The sequence below is a fragment of the Calonectris borealis genome, chromosome 2 (assembly GCF_964195595.1).
Source record: "Calonectris borealis chromosome 2, bCalBor7.hap1.2, whole genome shotgun sequence".
In the NCBI taxonomy this organism is placed as follows: Eukaryota; Metazoa; Chordata; class Aves; order Procellariiformes; family Procellariidae; genus Calonectris; species Calonectris borealis.
In genome coordinates, this window is record NC_134313.1 from 100750182 (window position 1) to 100765787 (window position 15606).

General features: G+C 41.9%; 1 protein-coding gene across 24 annotated transcripts in view; it reads left to right on the forward strand.

The window, feature by feature from the left end:
* Positions 1–15606, forward strand: part of LOC142079127 (uncharacterized) — a 114356-nt gene that overhangs the window by 1705 nt on the left and 97045 nt on the right. For 9 of the 24 annotated variants that reach the window (XR_012672507.1, XR_012672511.1, XR_012672510.1 and 6 more), the window contains one exon: positions 9581–9744. The exons of 1 other annotated variant lie outside the window; for it this stretch is intronic. Coding sequence is in view for 9 of the 23 variants with exons in the window: in XM_075142778.1 (XP_074998879.1) it covers positions 9684–9744 (61 nt within the window). In the remaining 14 variants the exon portion in view is untranslated. 14 more of the 24 variants (XR_012672498.1, XR_012672499.1, XR_012672500.1 and 11 more) reach the window with 7 other exon arrangements.

The following is a 15606-nucleotide window of genomic DNA, read 5'->3' on the forward strand; positions in this document are numbered from 1 at the left end:
GTTTGAAGAGAGATTTTTGTTCTTTTAAATTGGAAATATGCACATTTCACGTAGGACTATTTAACTTTCTGCCCTCATTTTTATTAAGGTGTTTATGTAGCTTGAAGGTCTAGGACATACTTGAAAGAAAACACTTTTGTCTCAGGTTTTCTTCAGTTAATAATGATGAGTTTGTGACTCTCTCTCCAGCAGACATTTTGGAAAACCAGAAAAGACAAAGATAGTCATTCATGTATTTCTAAGTCAACGACTGAGCAAAAGGTTCTTGTAGCAAACCTACCTGGCTTTTCTCAAATAACATAAGGTAGCGAAACCAACTGTTTCCCCCCCCTCGCTTCGGAGATTACTTCCTGAATGTGCTTAAGTCTCAGTGTTGCTATGTTTGCTACTGGCTTTTGTGCCATGTGTTGAACAAGAGCTTACTGTCAGTGCAAACTAAGGAATTTTCTTCTCGAGGCTGGGTGGCAGAAACCTTTTCCATAGATCCGTGGCTCTATTTACATTTGTGTCCTGTTATACAGAGCATCATATTACGTACATCCTAAGTATCATGTAACTGCGGTGGATCTTGCCTTTCAGTTTTAGCTTGTGTATGTTTTGGAGACTGACCTTTTAAATACTGAAGGTAAACTGGTTTACAAAATTAATTAAAAGCTGATACAATAGCAGTTAGTATAACAGGTTAACTGCTGCTGATGTCAGTGTTTGCCATTACATTTGATCACGTTTTTTTCTAATTTGAGAGTGAGTTTCATCCTGGCCACTTCCAATTATATTGTGCCTTGAAAATGTTTGAGAAGTGACTAAAGTTAGCATGGTAGAGTTTCCTTGTTTGCATCTCATTCATTTCTTCATTGTGTGTAATCCTTTTACAAGGAACTGTACAGATTCATAAAGGAGCCCAAAACTGGATTTATGTGTTTTACAGTTAGTTTTTATCATTGTCGAGAGTCAACCTTCCCCACAACTCACAAAGGCCAGAACAGACAGTGGTCTGACATATGCTACTATTGTTCAAAAAGCTTTAGTGTGGTTTTTTTTTTTGGGGGTGGGTGGGTGATGATGTTGTGGATTATTTCTTTGCATGAGAATAACACATTTTATGCATTGTGCTTTTGGACTTGCGTATACTAAACATCCTAGGTGCAGTTATCTCTGAGCAAGAGGTGAAATATGGTCACTTTCTAGCACATAAGATAATCTTCTAGTACATGATTCCAGTGAAAAGTGAGAGGAAGCTTCATTAAGAAGGAACTTTGGTGATACCTCTCCAGCTACTAGAGCTTTCATAATACTTGCCTACTTCACATCTCAACATAGATAAAATCTCTTTGAGGTTATAGGAAAAGAACATTCATCATAGCTAACTTATGTATGATTGCACTTCTTTTTTTTAATCGGGGACTACTGCTTTTGACACTTTAAAACTTGGAAGGCAGATACATATGCAAAATGGTTTGTGGTGTCCTCAGAGTTCTGGGGCAAGGTTTTCAGTAAGCTAATGGGGAAGGTCCTGGTATGGCTGCTGGTCAAAACAAATAAATAAAAAAGAATATTTAGTTCATAAGGAAAATGAGGATCTGCTGTAAACCAAAGCACAACCATTTCTTTTTTTTCTTTTTGTTGTTTCTTCTTTTTGGTCAAACAGATAGAACAATAGGCACAAGCAGTACAGGGAAGGCAGAAAGAACATGGGGTGAATTTGTGAGCCATAATTCACCAGTCAGCAAACAAAGGGCATGATGCCAGACAAGTTCAGCCATAAAGGAGCCTTGTCTTGGGGGCAGGCTGTGATTGTTTGTGGACAGATGGCTGCTTACCAGTTCATAAAAATAACTTCTGGATACCTTTTCCTCAACTGTGGCATATTTACCTGAATTATGCCTGCCTGAGAAAAGACAAGATTAAGTTCTCTAGCGTTGAACGGGTTTTCTGCATCTGAAAGGGATGTGACTTTGAATTCTGAGACGTAATCTCTTGTGTGGATAAAAGCAAAACTTTTTGTACACTGAGAAGGGTGAGGGTGGGAGAGGATTGGTAGCTTTGCGCTGCAGGATACAGGACTTGTTTCTAGCCCTAAAATCAGGCTACCAATCTGCGGAGATACAGTAACACACAGGGGATTCGCATTTTTAGAGGTTTGAATGGCTTCCTAGAAGCTTGACATGGTAGGTGAAGAGACTCTAAAAGTAGACCCTCAGGCCAGACACGTTCCTACTCAGTAGCTTGTTGTGCCACAAATGACGACACCATTTACGTACAGCGTGTTTTGTTTCGTGTTTGAGAAGGCAGAACTTTACCACAGGCAGCTGACTTTTTCTTGTAGCAGGTAAGAAGGATGTGGAGACCACCAGAGAGGGGCCTCTGCCTATAGGTACCTTGCCACTGACTTGAGTTGATGTCTAGACCCGACGTTCTTGTTTCCACATCCCATAATTTGAGTTCTCCTCCTCTTTCTGTCACATCTTACATCCTATCTTTCCTGTATTCCTGTTCTGCCTTATTGTTTTGCGTTGATCTTAAAAGTCCCATAGCATGTTACTATAATACTGGAGTAGAATATTAGAGTTAAAATACATATCTAAGAGAAAAATGGCTACTGCTGTGAATGAATTCCTTGTGGAAGAGGGAAGTAGAACTTCCTTTTATTTGTTCCCTTGGGGAAATAGAGATATGAGTAGCCAGTTGCTGGCAGTCAGTTTGGCCACTTCCCCGCAACCTTTTTCACTTGTTAAATATATGCATAAATGTACTCATGTTTGTTAAATGTATACATAAAATGCAAACATAATGACCATACAACATAGTAAGCTGGTGCACATGCGAGGTGGTGTCTTTGCATCTGGGCCTACGGGTTTACTGACAGGCAGCTTCCATCATGCAGTTAAGCTCTACATGTGTAGCGGGTTCTGTATCACATGCACAAAGAGGCTGGATTCATGCAACACAGATTTATGCATGTGATTTAAAGTCCTCTGGGCAATTGAGACGTGGTGCCTAGCTTCTCCAGGATCCTTGAGGCAGCCTTACGTACACGTGCAGACAGACGCTACAAAGATGGTCAGAGTGAAAGGATATTAAAGTGGCTAAGTTAAGCACTCAAAAGTTACAAAATGCCAGAATTAGGAAATGCTTATGCAATCTTAATTCCATCCATATATCTATATATTGCTTTGTAATAACCTTAAAATAGACTGCATACCTTCCCCCCTCCTCCATAGGATGATTGGTTTTTATTCAGTGTATTAGACGAGTCTGCTCTGGGGATGAATTAGAGTGCATGCTGAAGGAGAGTGTTGTCTGTTGAACTCTTACCCTCCTGTGTTCCTATGAATGCAAGAAGGGAAGACATAATCTCATTGTTATGGCAGCTGAATGTTGCTTTGGAGAAGTTGATTCTCTGCCAAGGAGCGTGATGCTGGATAGGCCATTTACATCAATCTTTAAATAGTGGCCAGGTCAGCACTACTAATTTGTACGTAAATAGCTACAGTTGTCAGGTGGGTGATGAGTTGTGACTTGTGACCATCATAGCTCTTTGATCCGAATCTCCTAGTGTGCAGAATACTTTGTTCCCCCACTTGAAAATGTAGAAGAGGAGATGGGGAAATAAATACATCTGTGGTTGCTAAAGTGTTCCTGTTGTAGCTCTTGCATTGTGTTCCTCATTTTATGGGTTCTCTTAAGACTACACATGTGCATCTGTACCAAAGACTGCTGGAAGCTGTATCCTTTGAGCACTCAAAAGAATATGCAATGCTTAGTACTAGCAAGGATCGTGTTTTAGGTACTTTGAGACTTTTCAGATCTTAATTTCTGACTGCCTCAGTCTACAATCTGTAAATGGGGCTAATGTTCCTTGAGCTCACAGAACTGGTGAAAACATAGCGCTTATGGACAGTCATGATGTTCTTGGTGCAAGCACCGCAGAAAAAGCAGTATCTCTTCATTTGGCTCTTTGTCTGCCTTTTCTCTGCTGAATTTAGTACTATGTCAGCTTTTCTTTTCTTCACATTTTATTTCACTGCTTTTTACAGCTGGCAACGTAAGGGTGCTTGTCTTTGCCACATTGTTCAGCATTTACTGCAGTTTGCTTAGTTGCCCTGCATCTGTTGAGGAATACGACTGTGGGACAGTAACCCTTGAGGCACACAAGCTTGAACGAAATCCTCAAAAGCACGCAAGCTTGAACAAAAATGATCAAATTGGTATGAACTTCTGGTTTTTGTTTCAGTGCAAGCTGCTGCACAAACTGTTATTTTGCATAAATGTGAACTATTTTAGTTGAGTTAGTAATTTTAACCAGTTAATTAAATTGAAGTAAGATGTTTTTACACGGAAATAAGAGCTCTATGTGGAAGAAGGGAAACAGGAGTGTCTTAGCGGGTGGAAGAGGGGGTTGAGAGAAATACTCCATCCTGCCTTTATTCCTCCTCCACTTCTTCCTTCTCTGTGCCCATTTTAAAGTTGGTGTTTCTTCCTCCCTTCCCTCCCCCCAACCTTATGAAGAGTATAGTGCTTACTTTGAGCCATGAGGAAGATCAGGCTCGTGGGAGCAGCGCAGTCTAGGTTGTGATCAGAGAACGATGTTGACTAGATGGGCAAGGGGAGGATCTCTTCATGGACACCTCTGCCCTTCCCTTTGTGCAATGGTAGGCCTTCCCAAACTGGTGTGATACGCTGCAGCGTCTGCGTAAGTGGCTGGGACATGGCACCCAAGGGAGCCCAGCATGGTCAAAAGAGGCATGGGGCAGTGCTGGAGCAGGGGAGGGAAAGATGATTGCCTTGCCAGCATTTCATTGTTGGCAAGTGGCATGGGAAATGGGGGGAGAATTGAGAGGGGAAGGTGGAGGGTGGGACTGGAGTGAGTGCGGAGAGCCAAGTGGGTTGTGAGAAGGGAAAATGGCCGGGGAAAGGGGCAGGAAATAGGTAGCTGGAAAGGGGCAAGGGCTAGCTTCGCTGTAGAAGTTGAATCTGGTGATTTTGGGGGAGGAAGGGAAGAGGCAGCACAGGTTTTTGTGCTCCAGGGTGGACCAGAGGCTCTAGAGACTCCCAGTTCAGCTAGTGCCACCCCACAAACCTGTCATTTGCATGTCTGCCTTTCCTGTCTGCACATCAGCTGTCTGGGCAGAGCCTCTCTTCCAGGGCCATTTGCCTTAGCAGCAAGTTAAGGCCTTTCTAGGAAAGAAGTAAGATTGTCTTATTTGAGGTGGCTTAACTTGCAAAGAGAGAGAGTGCATATGGCTCTGAGATGAGATGTAGCATGCTGGAGCCCATGTTTATACGCACTAATGATGCTCCTCTCAAGCATAGGACACACTCAGTTTTCCTGTTGGAAAAAAAACGCAGCTCAGTTGCCCAGAGCTGGTTCCAGCCGATGAGTAGTGTGGAAAAGTGGTGAATGAGGCCTCAAGCTCGGCTCCAGTGCTGGCAGGGTCAGTGCTGTTGGCGTCCAATTTACTAGCCAGAGTTTAGCCATCATTTTGCCTTGTAACTGACCATAAATTTCACACATTTGAAACATCATTTGTATTACAGCCAAGTAGAATTAATCTTGAGCACAGTGGAGGCTGTGTTTTTAATAAAAGGCTATGTTTTTAAATAATCAAGTAACACACACATAGTGGGGGCTCCTACTGAAAGGCCAGAAACAGCAAATTATTGTTGTAGTCATAAGGAAGGTTATCAGACAATTCAGTGTTTAATAACAGCGTAGAAAAGCCCTGGTCCTGTAGGGTGCTTTTGATTTTTGATTTTTGACCAGTTTTGATTTTTGACCAGTTTTTAAAGTACCCCAGCACCGCACAGAGTCGAGGCCTTGAAATCATTAAGCAAAGAGCAGAGTGTAAGAAATAAAGTACAAAACCAGTTTGCTTGTTCTTAATAATAGCTGTTGTTGCCTGAAAACTTGGGTATGTTTATTTCTTGTTTGTGGTAGCCAGTTATAATAACTCCAGTGGTAGTCTCTGTTGTTTTTATCGAATTCGTAGCATGTGCTGGCTTTGGATGCGCAGTTTCAAAGTCTTCTGCTGATGTGAGCCAGAATTTGTGCTCTGTTTGGTTCATGCTATGTCTTCTGTCACTGCAGTGCCTATATAAACACGGTTGATGGTATGTAGTAGCTTGGTGTGAGAGGCTGAGATAAAACCCCAGCTGTTTCTGAAGATATCGCCTGCTGCTATCGAGGGGTTCAGATTAGCAATTCTAAGCGTTACAAGGACCTGTAGGACCTGTGTTTCTGAACTGCTTTCCTAAAGAGAGGGTAGAAATGTACATGCCAGGCTATTTTAGGTATCGTTCTTTCTTGAGTGTGCTTATACTTTATGAAATGCGAGCTCGGGGAATATGGATAATAAAGCTGAGTTACCGTCCTTGAGTGTTTGTAGATTAAGGATATTGGGCATGAGTGAGTCATAGCAAAAGCAGAATTAGGTTTAAAGTACCAGCAACAACAACAGAGAAAGGATGGCCCAACCAAGTGTCGGTCACGTCATTATAATTCTTAAGGGATTCGGGTACAGCTTAAGATTTGCCTTCTTCACTGATGCGGACGCAATGCACCAGGAAGGCAGTGGGCTTGCTCAAGTCACCAGCCAGCCAGCTTCCTCGATGCCTCCTGCTGACCAGTCCACGAAGAAATAGCTATCTGCCAAACAAGCTGTTTGTTTTATTTCAAAGCCCCAGTGGGCCCAGCCCTTCCTGCCCAGCAGCTGCGGCAGGCTCCGTTCCTGCTTGGTGCCTGGCCTGGGAAGAGATTGCTCGCTGGCCCACGAGCCAGAGAACCACCTCTGTAACTGGCTTGTGGGGAATACTGTGCGAGAGGATCTGGCTTTTTTTTTAATTGCTTGTTTTATTAAAGTTTGTTTATTAAAGTGAGTATCTGGTCACAATGGAAACATGTTTTTTGAAGCCTGTGTATTGCCAAGAGAGCAGGGTAGAGCTGCTCAGGGTAACTGATCAGGTTATTGCTTCGCCAGGATCAGAATTACAGATGCAGCTCTGCAGGCCCCGTGGGCAGCGTCCTGGCGACTCCTCTCTTCCCTCTTCCAGTTGAGCTCTGCCGGATCTGCTGCAGTGATGGCTCCCCATGTCTCTACAGGCGGGACAGTGAGGTGGGAGTCGCTCCGCCTGTGGCGTTTCCAAAAAACAAAGGTTAGATCTATATTGCAGGGGCACCAAAGCTAGCTTTGAACAAGCCAATTTGAGTATGAAGTAGAGGGGTCTGGATGTGCTCATTTATCCCACTGAAAAGTATGATTGTTTGCCCTTAGATTACTTCTCTGCGATGGTAAATTAGTGCAGAAAGCCAAGTCTGCCTCTAGTACCCAAGGCGGTTTAGCCAGCTCTGCAGCATACATGTACCCAGTCAGTTGTGTTCATTAATTAAAAAGTTTTCAAACTGCCAGTCTTGCCTGTAAATTAAAAATAAGCTTGTCATATTGAGTTCCTGTACCACTCTCCCATCAGTTGACAGGAGAACATGATGCCTGCAGCTGTCATGAAAAGTGTGGGCAACAGCCCTAGTAGCCCTTTCTAGTAAGTGCGTGCATGGTAATTTATGTAATCATAACATAAACCGTAATCAGTCATCTTGCCTATCTGGGCCATGAGATGGCTCATCTTGTGAACCAGGGAAGACGAATTTTAAAACCAAGATAATCTTGTTTAGAATTTATGGCTTTTGGAACTGGAGCATGTCATCACTATATAATTATATGTTTGTATGTTGTAGTTTCTCTGCATGGAGCGTAGCACAAATAATCTCAGGCTTTCTTAGCAAACAGCTCAGGACGAGGGAATTGTGTGGATGAGGAAACGGCGTGGGAACACACTTACTTACCAGTGAGTCAAAGACTGGAATTCCCTCTATAACCAGTAAAACTGTCTGGCAAGTTACGTGCTCAGAGCTGCAGTGGTTTGGGTTTGTTGAAACACTTCTCAGTGAGACTGGTGTTATTCAGTCTCATGGCTAGGACTGGCTTTGGACAGCTGAGTGAAACAAATGTTCCTAGGGAGAAGCATGAACTGAAGGCGTGAGGTTAAAACAAAATATCCTTTGCTGGCCTGGGGAGCGAGTAGCAGAGAGGTGATTTTTAAATCCTGCCTGTGAGATCAGTGTTTTAAGCCTTGAGCAATGTGTAGTTAGGTCTGTGTCTATAGGGACGAGTGTGTGTGGGTGCCAGTGTCCTTGTAGTCATAGCAGGGATTTCTGGTTGGTTCGTGGCTTGGCTCAGTCTTGAAGTGGACACCCTTTGAACTGTTCATTCTTCTGTAGCTATCTGTATTCCACCCTTGCTGGAGACCCAGACTTGGCACCTCACTGTGATCCAGTAACCCAGCTGGATGAACTGAGATTTCTGAGGGAAGGGTTTAGGATGGACTTCTCTACTTAGGAGAATTCATCAGTGTCCCGTTGCTCATTGTCCCACATGCCTCAGGTTGCTATGCTGCAGAAATGTTCTCGCTGGGCTCTTCCACTGGCAATCCTCAGACTGCAAGTGGGGGTCCCCACCAACTGTGGGGCCCACCAGCAGCCAGGGACCTCACAGTGCCCAGGGCTCAGGTGTTTCCCCCTCAGCTGTTTATGTTGCCAGTGGGGAGAGAATTCCTTACCCCTTTTGAGGCAGATGTGTTTTGGGACAGCAAGATAAACAGGATGGGTTGCTACACAATTCCCTGTGTTGGGTGATTGTCACCGCATCAGCTGAATGGCCAGTGGCTAAAGACTGCTGTCTGTCACCACCTGTCCTTTGCCACCCATGCATTTCTGGCTTGCCTTCTCCAGTCTGCCCGCTTAAAAAAAAAAAAAGCTAGCTGAAGAGGGCTGCACTACTGGTTATTTGATGCAGATTTTGCTCAAATGCACTGACACATACATATAGTTCTGGCTGGTGGTAGCTGTGCATGAATAAACATAACTACCCATGGCTGTGATGTGGTATCAAGCTACTGTAGATGCAAAGCATGCTTTTTAATAACTGTGTATGGTGAAATGGTTATAAATGCATGACTATGCAGCGTAGACAGGGTCTGATATATCACTCATTTGTACATTTGTAATTAATTGTAAGAACAAGATTGTTCTTTGCATGTGTTCTTTCTTTGCTGCCAAGCACGACAGAGAACTATAATGATCTTATACCTTAAGCTTGTAATAAAATATTGTTGGTAACCTAGCAAAGAAATTTCTTAATTAAGTTTGCTGCACAAAATCCCATAATGCTTTCTAAGATTTCTTTCTTTTTTTTTTTTTTGCTAGGACTCCTTAATGACTTTTACCTCTGAATATAATCAAAACCAAAATTTCTGATGTTTAAGAAACATTTCTGCATATTTTTTCCATCTGGATATAATGGAGCATAATTTAAGACTATGGGCAGAGGAGGGGGTAAATGATGCATGTAATGATTGTTTTAACATTTACAAGAAAATAATTTATTTAAATTGGATTAAGCCTTAATATTATCACACTTTTCTACCTGATTTAACATGGGGGGGTGGGTAGGGGAAGAGGGAGAAGGCGATTTCATGGTAAAGTGTTTTAAGTATTTAATATTTTCTTTTCTTCTTGATCATCCAGGCATCCTGCCCCACAGCCATGTAAATTTTCCTACATCCAAATATTCATTGCCGTCTTTTACATTCCTCTGCTGAAAGTGAAAAGATCATGCTAAATCAAACTGATGGAGAAACTGGGCATCATCTTTACCCAGGATGCCCAAATTAATTCTACCAAAACAAGAGGTGGGGAACAGCAAAGAATAATTTGCTTTTGTATATTACTGCTTTTAAGTACTCCATTCATCATGTTGGTATCTCTGGTATACATATTCAGAGTGAGCCAAAGAAATAAGTACCTGCTTAGGACATGAGACCTCAGGGGCTTGTGGCTTTTTTCTGTCCCCAGCAGTTTTCCTACCAGCCTAATTATTTCTGCTGAGAATGGGTCTCTGAGTCCAAGTCCAAACTTTATCATCTTCATCTAATTCTTTTCCCCGCTCCAGGAGAGGAATCAAGTGGGATAAATTCGGTATCCATATGCTCCTTCAGCTTTGAGTGTACTGATTGAAGTGTTTTGTTTATAATAGATGCTGTTTTGATGAGAAAAAAAACCCTCCTACAGCCAAAGGATTTCCATTAGTGGCAGAACCAGCAAAGCCTGGTTTTCTATAGGTCAGTGTCTCATGGTTTCATAGTGAATTACAATTGTCTCTTTTTTCCTACAGTGGGGTCATTTGTTAGGTCTCTCTCCCATGTGGATTCTTTAATGTTTCATAGGTTTAAATTCATGTTACAGCTTTTTTTTTTTTTCAGTTAGGACACTTTTAGAATCTCTTTCTTCTTCTAGCTATTTATTTTTTACAAAGAATGGGGGAATTTGAGACCTCTGTATTTCTACTGCATTTTGTTGAAATAGAAGAAAATTAACTGGAAACTCAGTGTGTGACTACATAAACTTCAGTGTCCTAGCAAACCAAGCAAAAATGGTAGTATCATGCTAAGTACATTGCCTGTATTTAAGTTCATACCTTCTGGGAGAAGTAAGTTTGGATTACTAGTTAGTCCCGTTCATCCAGTAGAGCTACTGTCATCAATGGAAGGTGTTCTGGCTTTATGGAGCATCAAAGAACGATTATGTAAATTCCTATTAAAATGACAAATTTCCTTCCAGTCCCATTTCCATTAGAGTCAATTGTAAGTTGCTCATCACCTTCAAGAGGAGCTGGATTTGCTTTTAGAACTGCAATCAGTACTCAGAGGTTGGGGCAGGTTTATTGTCACCAACATACTGTTAATCATTGCTATGTAAACCAGAAAAGATTTCTTCCCAATTCCAGTTTCAGTTCACAAAGCTGGCAGGGTGGGATGTGTGAAATCTCGTATTTGTAAATTGAGCAATTTACCTCTGTGTATTATGGTGATATAATACACATGGAGTTCCATGATACCTTTTTTCTGTAATAGATTCACTTTTAAAACTTAAAAGTACACTTCAGATAAATGGAAGGTTAAATTCTGAACACATTCTTAGTGTGTTCATAAGCTTCTGTTTACTTGGGAAGTACAATATCAGTAGAGTACTTCTCACTTTAAAGTTTATGAATTTCTTTCTTCTCCTTAATTCTTTGAGGTGTCAGTACTGAGAAAGATGAATCATTTATTAGTGGGAGGCCTGACACATGATGAAATCACTATCTGACACTTCAATGACTTCCAATGTTGTTCTGTGAACATTCAGCAAAGCGCAGATGATGTGATGTTGCAGTTCTGTGGGTAGTGTTTTCTTCTTTTTTTTTTTTTTTTTTTTTTTTTTTGCAAATGGATGAAATGCTTTATCATCATAGTGTGTGAGAACTTCCCCATTTGGTATGAATAGCTTTTGCCTATTATTAAGAGTGATTCAGAAGCTCTGATCTGGGAAAAAATAGAACACATCTGCAACTGGCAGAGGAGATCTTTATATTTCTCCTCAGAATCAGTGAAAAAGCAGAACTCGATCCACTTTTTTTTTTTTTCGTGGGGGGAAAACAGATAACATTTTTGGCTTGAGTGTTAATACAGTTTGGAGCATTCCCCTTATGACAGAGCATGCAAATCTCCATAGTGTTACAAATGAAGTGCACCTAAGGGGCAGTTCTGTGCTGGCCACTGGATTACCCCCCTGAGAACAGGGGGTTCAACCCAAAGTTTGGTCTCAACCCAAAGACGTTTAGGGTATAAATTGGCATCTGACAATAAAGCAATTGGCAATAAACAACTGGCTGTTTGACAATAACCTGAACAGTTTTACTTACTTAAAAAAAGTAATTTTAGTTGTACTGTCTTAACTCCAGTAAGCAGTTCTGCAAGCATATAGGCTAGACATTTTGCTTTACTGAACTTACCCAAACTACATCTTTCTTTCTTCCTCCTCCTTCCCTTCCCAGTATAAATGTTTTCGATTTGCTCCCCTCCCCCCCAGCAAACGTTGCAGTAGTTTCAGGCTATTAAGATATTTTCCTGCCTCACACAATTTGAAATCTGAGCAATGTTACTCGTGCTCCTTTCCCAAGCCACATCACTCAACCATTCAGATGTGCTGCTGTAAGTGAAATGTCACAGGCTGGGAACTTGTAGGAATAGACTTGCCTCCCACTACCAAGTCTGGCATCTAAAAGGTGGCTTCAGGGTTTTCTTCTAACTTAACTGGTTTCTCCCTTTGTTTCCTCAGAAGCACAAGTGCTTTTCCCAGTGAATCCAGTCTTTCCTCTCTCATTCCTTGAACTCACGATTTTTTTCTCTCTTGATTGCTTCATATAGTTCCTCATCACTCTGCGGTCTGAGCAACTCCAGTTCCTAACGTGTCTATCATCACGATAGTTTGCAGAATGTACTCTTCACAGATGTATGTGAGTCCAGCAGAACTAAATACTTGTGAAACTAAGGTGATCAGGGAAGACTGTGGAAGAGTTGGCAATTAAACCTACCTTTCAAGTAAAGACACAGAGTATAAATTGTGGAATATTCTCCCTCCCTAGTGGCTAATTTGGGTACCCTTGATTTTGCACACCAGAGTTTTGGCTCTAAACTATTCCACAGCTACTGCTGGAAAGAAGCAGGTGACCTTTGGATGTAGTAAAACTGTCTTAATTACGTTTGCTGTTTGATATTATGTGTTCCTCCCCATCTCTGTGCCAGCATGCACACATCAGATGTGATGATGTGTGCAAACAAGTCAGCAAGTACCAAACCACTTTGTTTACTGCCTTACTACTCAGGATCTAGTGAAAAACCTGGTAAACTTCAGAAAGGGGAAAAAATTATTTCAGTTTCCAGTCCAGATAGACTTTGATGTGTCCCTTCCTTTACCATCTTTCCTTGGCACCTCTTTACATTCAAATAATCTGTCACATTGGGCTTGGATCCTGCTAGTTCATCACTGCTTCCCAGAATTCTCTGGCTGTTGTGTGATGCTTGGGAGCTTGGCTTTGCCTCTGAGCGGGAGCTTCCCCCAGCTCACCAGCGCCTGTCCTCCCACAAGAACGCAGAAACTCCCTGTAGGCTTCACGGATCGCATGAGGCCATTTCCACAAAACCCTTTGTGCAGGTGTGTCTGAGGAAAGGGCTACTAATAGCAAGGGGAGGCTGCCCACCCCTTCTGATCTGATGAGGAAGCTCTTTTTAGGACCACTCCAAACTTGAGCCAGGCAGAAAGAGCTAGATCAGCACAAGCAGTTTAAATAGCAGGCGTTGGCTAGCCCAGCCTGGAGTGCGGTTCCAAGATGGTTTAAACTGATCCAAACCAGAGCTGTTGCAGCCTGGCTTTGCATCATGTATATCCCCACCCCGTCTCTTGCACCAGCGCTGGTGCTTGTTCGACTCCACAGGGAGCTGAACTGGCGGGGAAGTGTTATGATTTTTTGAGTTAGTTCTGTCTTTTCTGAACCAGTTCAGCGTGGGACCAGGCAAGCATCCTTGCTGGCACGGGAAAGGGCAGCAGCTGGGGATGCAGGGACTGTGGCAGCCCCAGCTTAGATCGGATTAGACTGTCACGGAACCACGGTCTCATTTGGAGAACGCATATGAGCATCTCTGGGAGATTTGAGGGAACAGTACCCCCGGGCAGGAGGAGGGGCATTGCTATAGTAATCTCTCCCAGTAGCGCAGCTGATCCAGAGAGAATATTTGTCTACAGTCTAAAATAAATTATAGAAGAACCCTCCGAACATGTTTAAAAGACCTAAAAGTTTGCTGTCAGTGTTCTGTAAAACAAGTTAATTCAACATAGACTTAAAAGATGTTTCTTTTGCTTCCATCCTTCCCCCTGGCAGCCCGCACGATCCTCCTTTTGCAAACCATAAGATATCCTCCTGCCCTGGCCCTCTTAGGTCATGGTATGATGGGCACCCTGCCAAATGAAGCTGATCTTATAAGCTGCTACTGCCCTGGTTGTTGCTGGGACTGTTCGCATGATTTTTAATTCACTTCTGTGGTGCCCTCATTTTTTTTTTCCTGCCCGAGCTTCAAGTGGGAGTGTTTAGCTGTGAACTACACTGCTGCAAATTCATGGTCTATTAGCACCTTTTCAAAGCTCCCCTCTCTGTTCTCTGAAGAATTAGAACACAGCTATAAAAAAATCACTCAAGGCTATTGCACAGTGTCATTGTTTTGGGCTTTGTTTTTAAAATTATTGCTAGGATAGGTTTGTTTGTGTGCTTGCTTGCTTTCCCCATACTGTATTTAGATTTGAAAACAACAGCATCAGTAATAAGATACTGATGAACCTAAGGTAGATGTGACAGGGTAATGTGGATAGTGAATATACAATTTGTCAAAGCAGGCGAAATAACCCCACCTTGGGCAATTTTCAAAAGAAATATACTACAGTACTTGTCAGGTCTGGGTGACTGCTCCATAGACATACTACTTGCTGGCATACAAATATCACTTTGTATAAGGCAGTTACACAGTAAAAGAAAAGGGAGAGGCGGGGCAAAAAGCCAAGACCTCAGATAGAAAAATGCTAAAATAAAAATCACCCTGATTCAGGGATAACTACATTTATGTGTTAAACTATCCACACGTTTGATTTGTATTTCTATTCTGATAAAGTAAGCGATGTTGTCATTTTTATTGGTATATTTTGGAGAATATGTCTACTCTCATTGGTAGGGATACAAAATTGGGCTAGAAATAGACTCTCTTTCATTAACTCATTACTAAAAATTTCAGAATTACTGCCACAGTTGGGATACACACTTTGGCAGGAATATCCTGCAGTATGAAATGACTAAGAACTTCAGAATCGAAGTGAAAAGCCTGAGTTACCACACAGTATCATTGTAGGTATAATTTTCATGTTAAATATTTATATTAAATTTTTTTCAAGATACATCCATGGATCTCTTATTTTATCTTTCATTGAAACAAGTAATGAAGGAATGATAGAGAGCAGGTGAATTGTGCTAAGATTCCACAACGCTTACCCATATATTCCTAGGATGTGAAAAAGAAAACAATGGCTTTCATGATATACTCTTACAAAAACACTATGACAGCTTTCAACAAAACTTCTGTTTGTTTGTAATACCAATTTGCACACATTTGTACACACATTTGTACACACAGAGGTATGAAAATCACATCTTAGAAATCGAAGGGGGCAGATGGAATCAAAATCATTAAAATCATAGCCAAAGCATGCAGTAAACTGTAAACCACAGTTTGTTTACCTCTGCCATCTTAAGTGGTTTTCTTTCTTTGCTATTTCACTGGTAGTTCCCAGGCGCATGGGTGTGCTTAGATCATGAGTCCACCACCTCCATCATTTATACTGTAGGAGTCTGGTTTTTGACTACAGAAAGCAGAATCTACTGACGTGTGGGAATAATGTAGGAACACCTTATGTTGCCCTAGATTTTGTATGTTAATTCTAGGAATATGTTGATTTAACTTGATGGAGGCCTTCTGGAAGAGGAGCCATCCATACGGCCAACCCTCCCCAAAAAAAAGACATAGGAAAGGATGACTTAAGATAAGGCATTCATTTGTCACCTGAGAGTTGTTAACACAATGGCAGCACACTTGGCCATGAGCACCTTGCCTTTGTCTCCTGCTGAGCCTTTG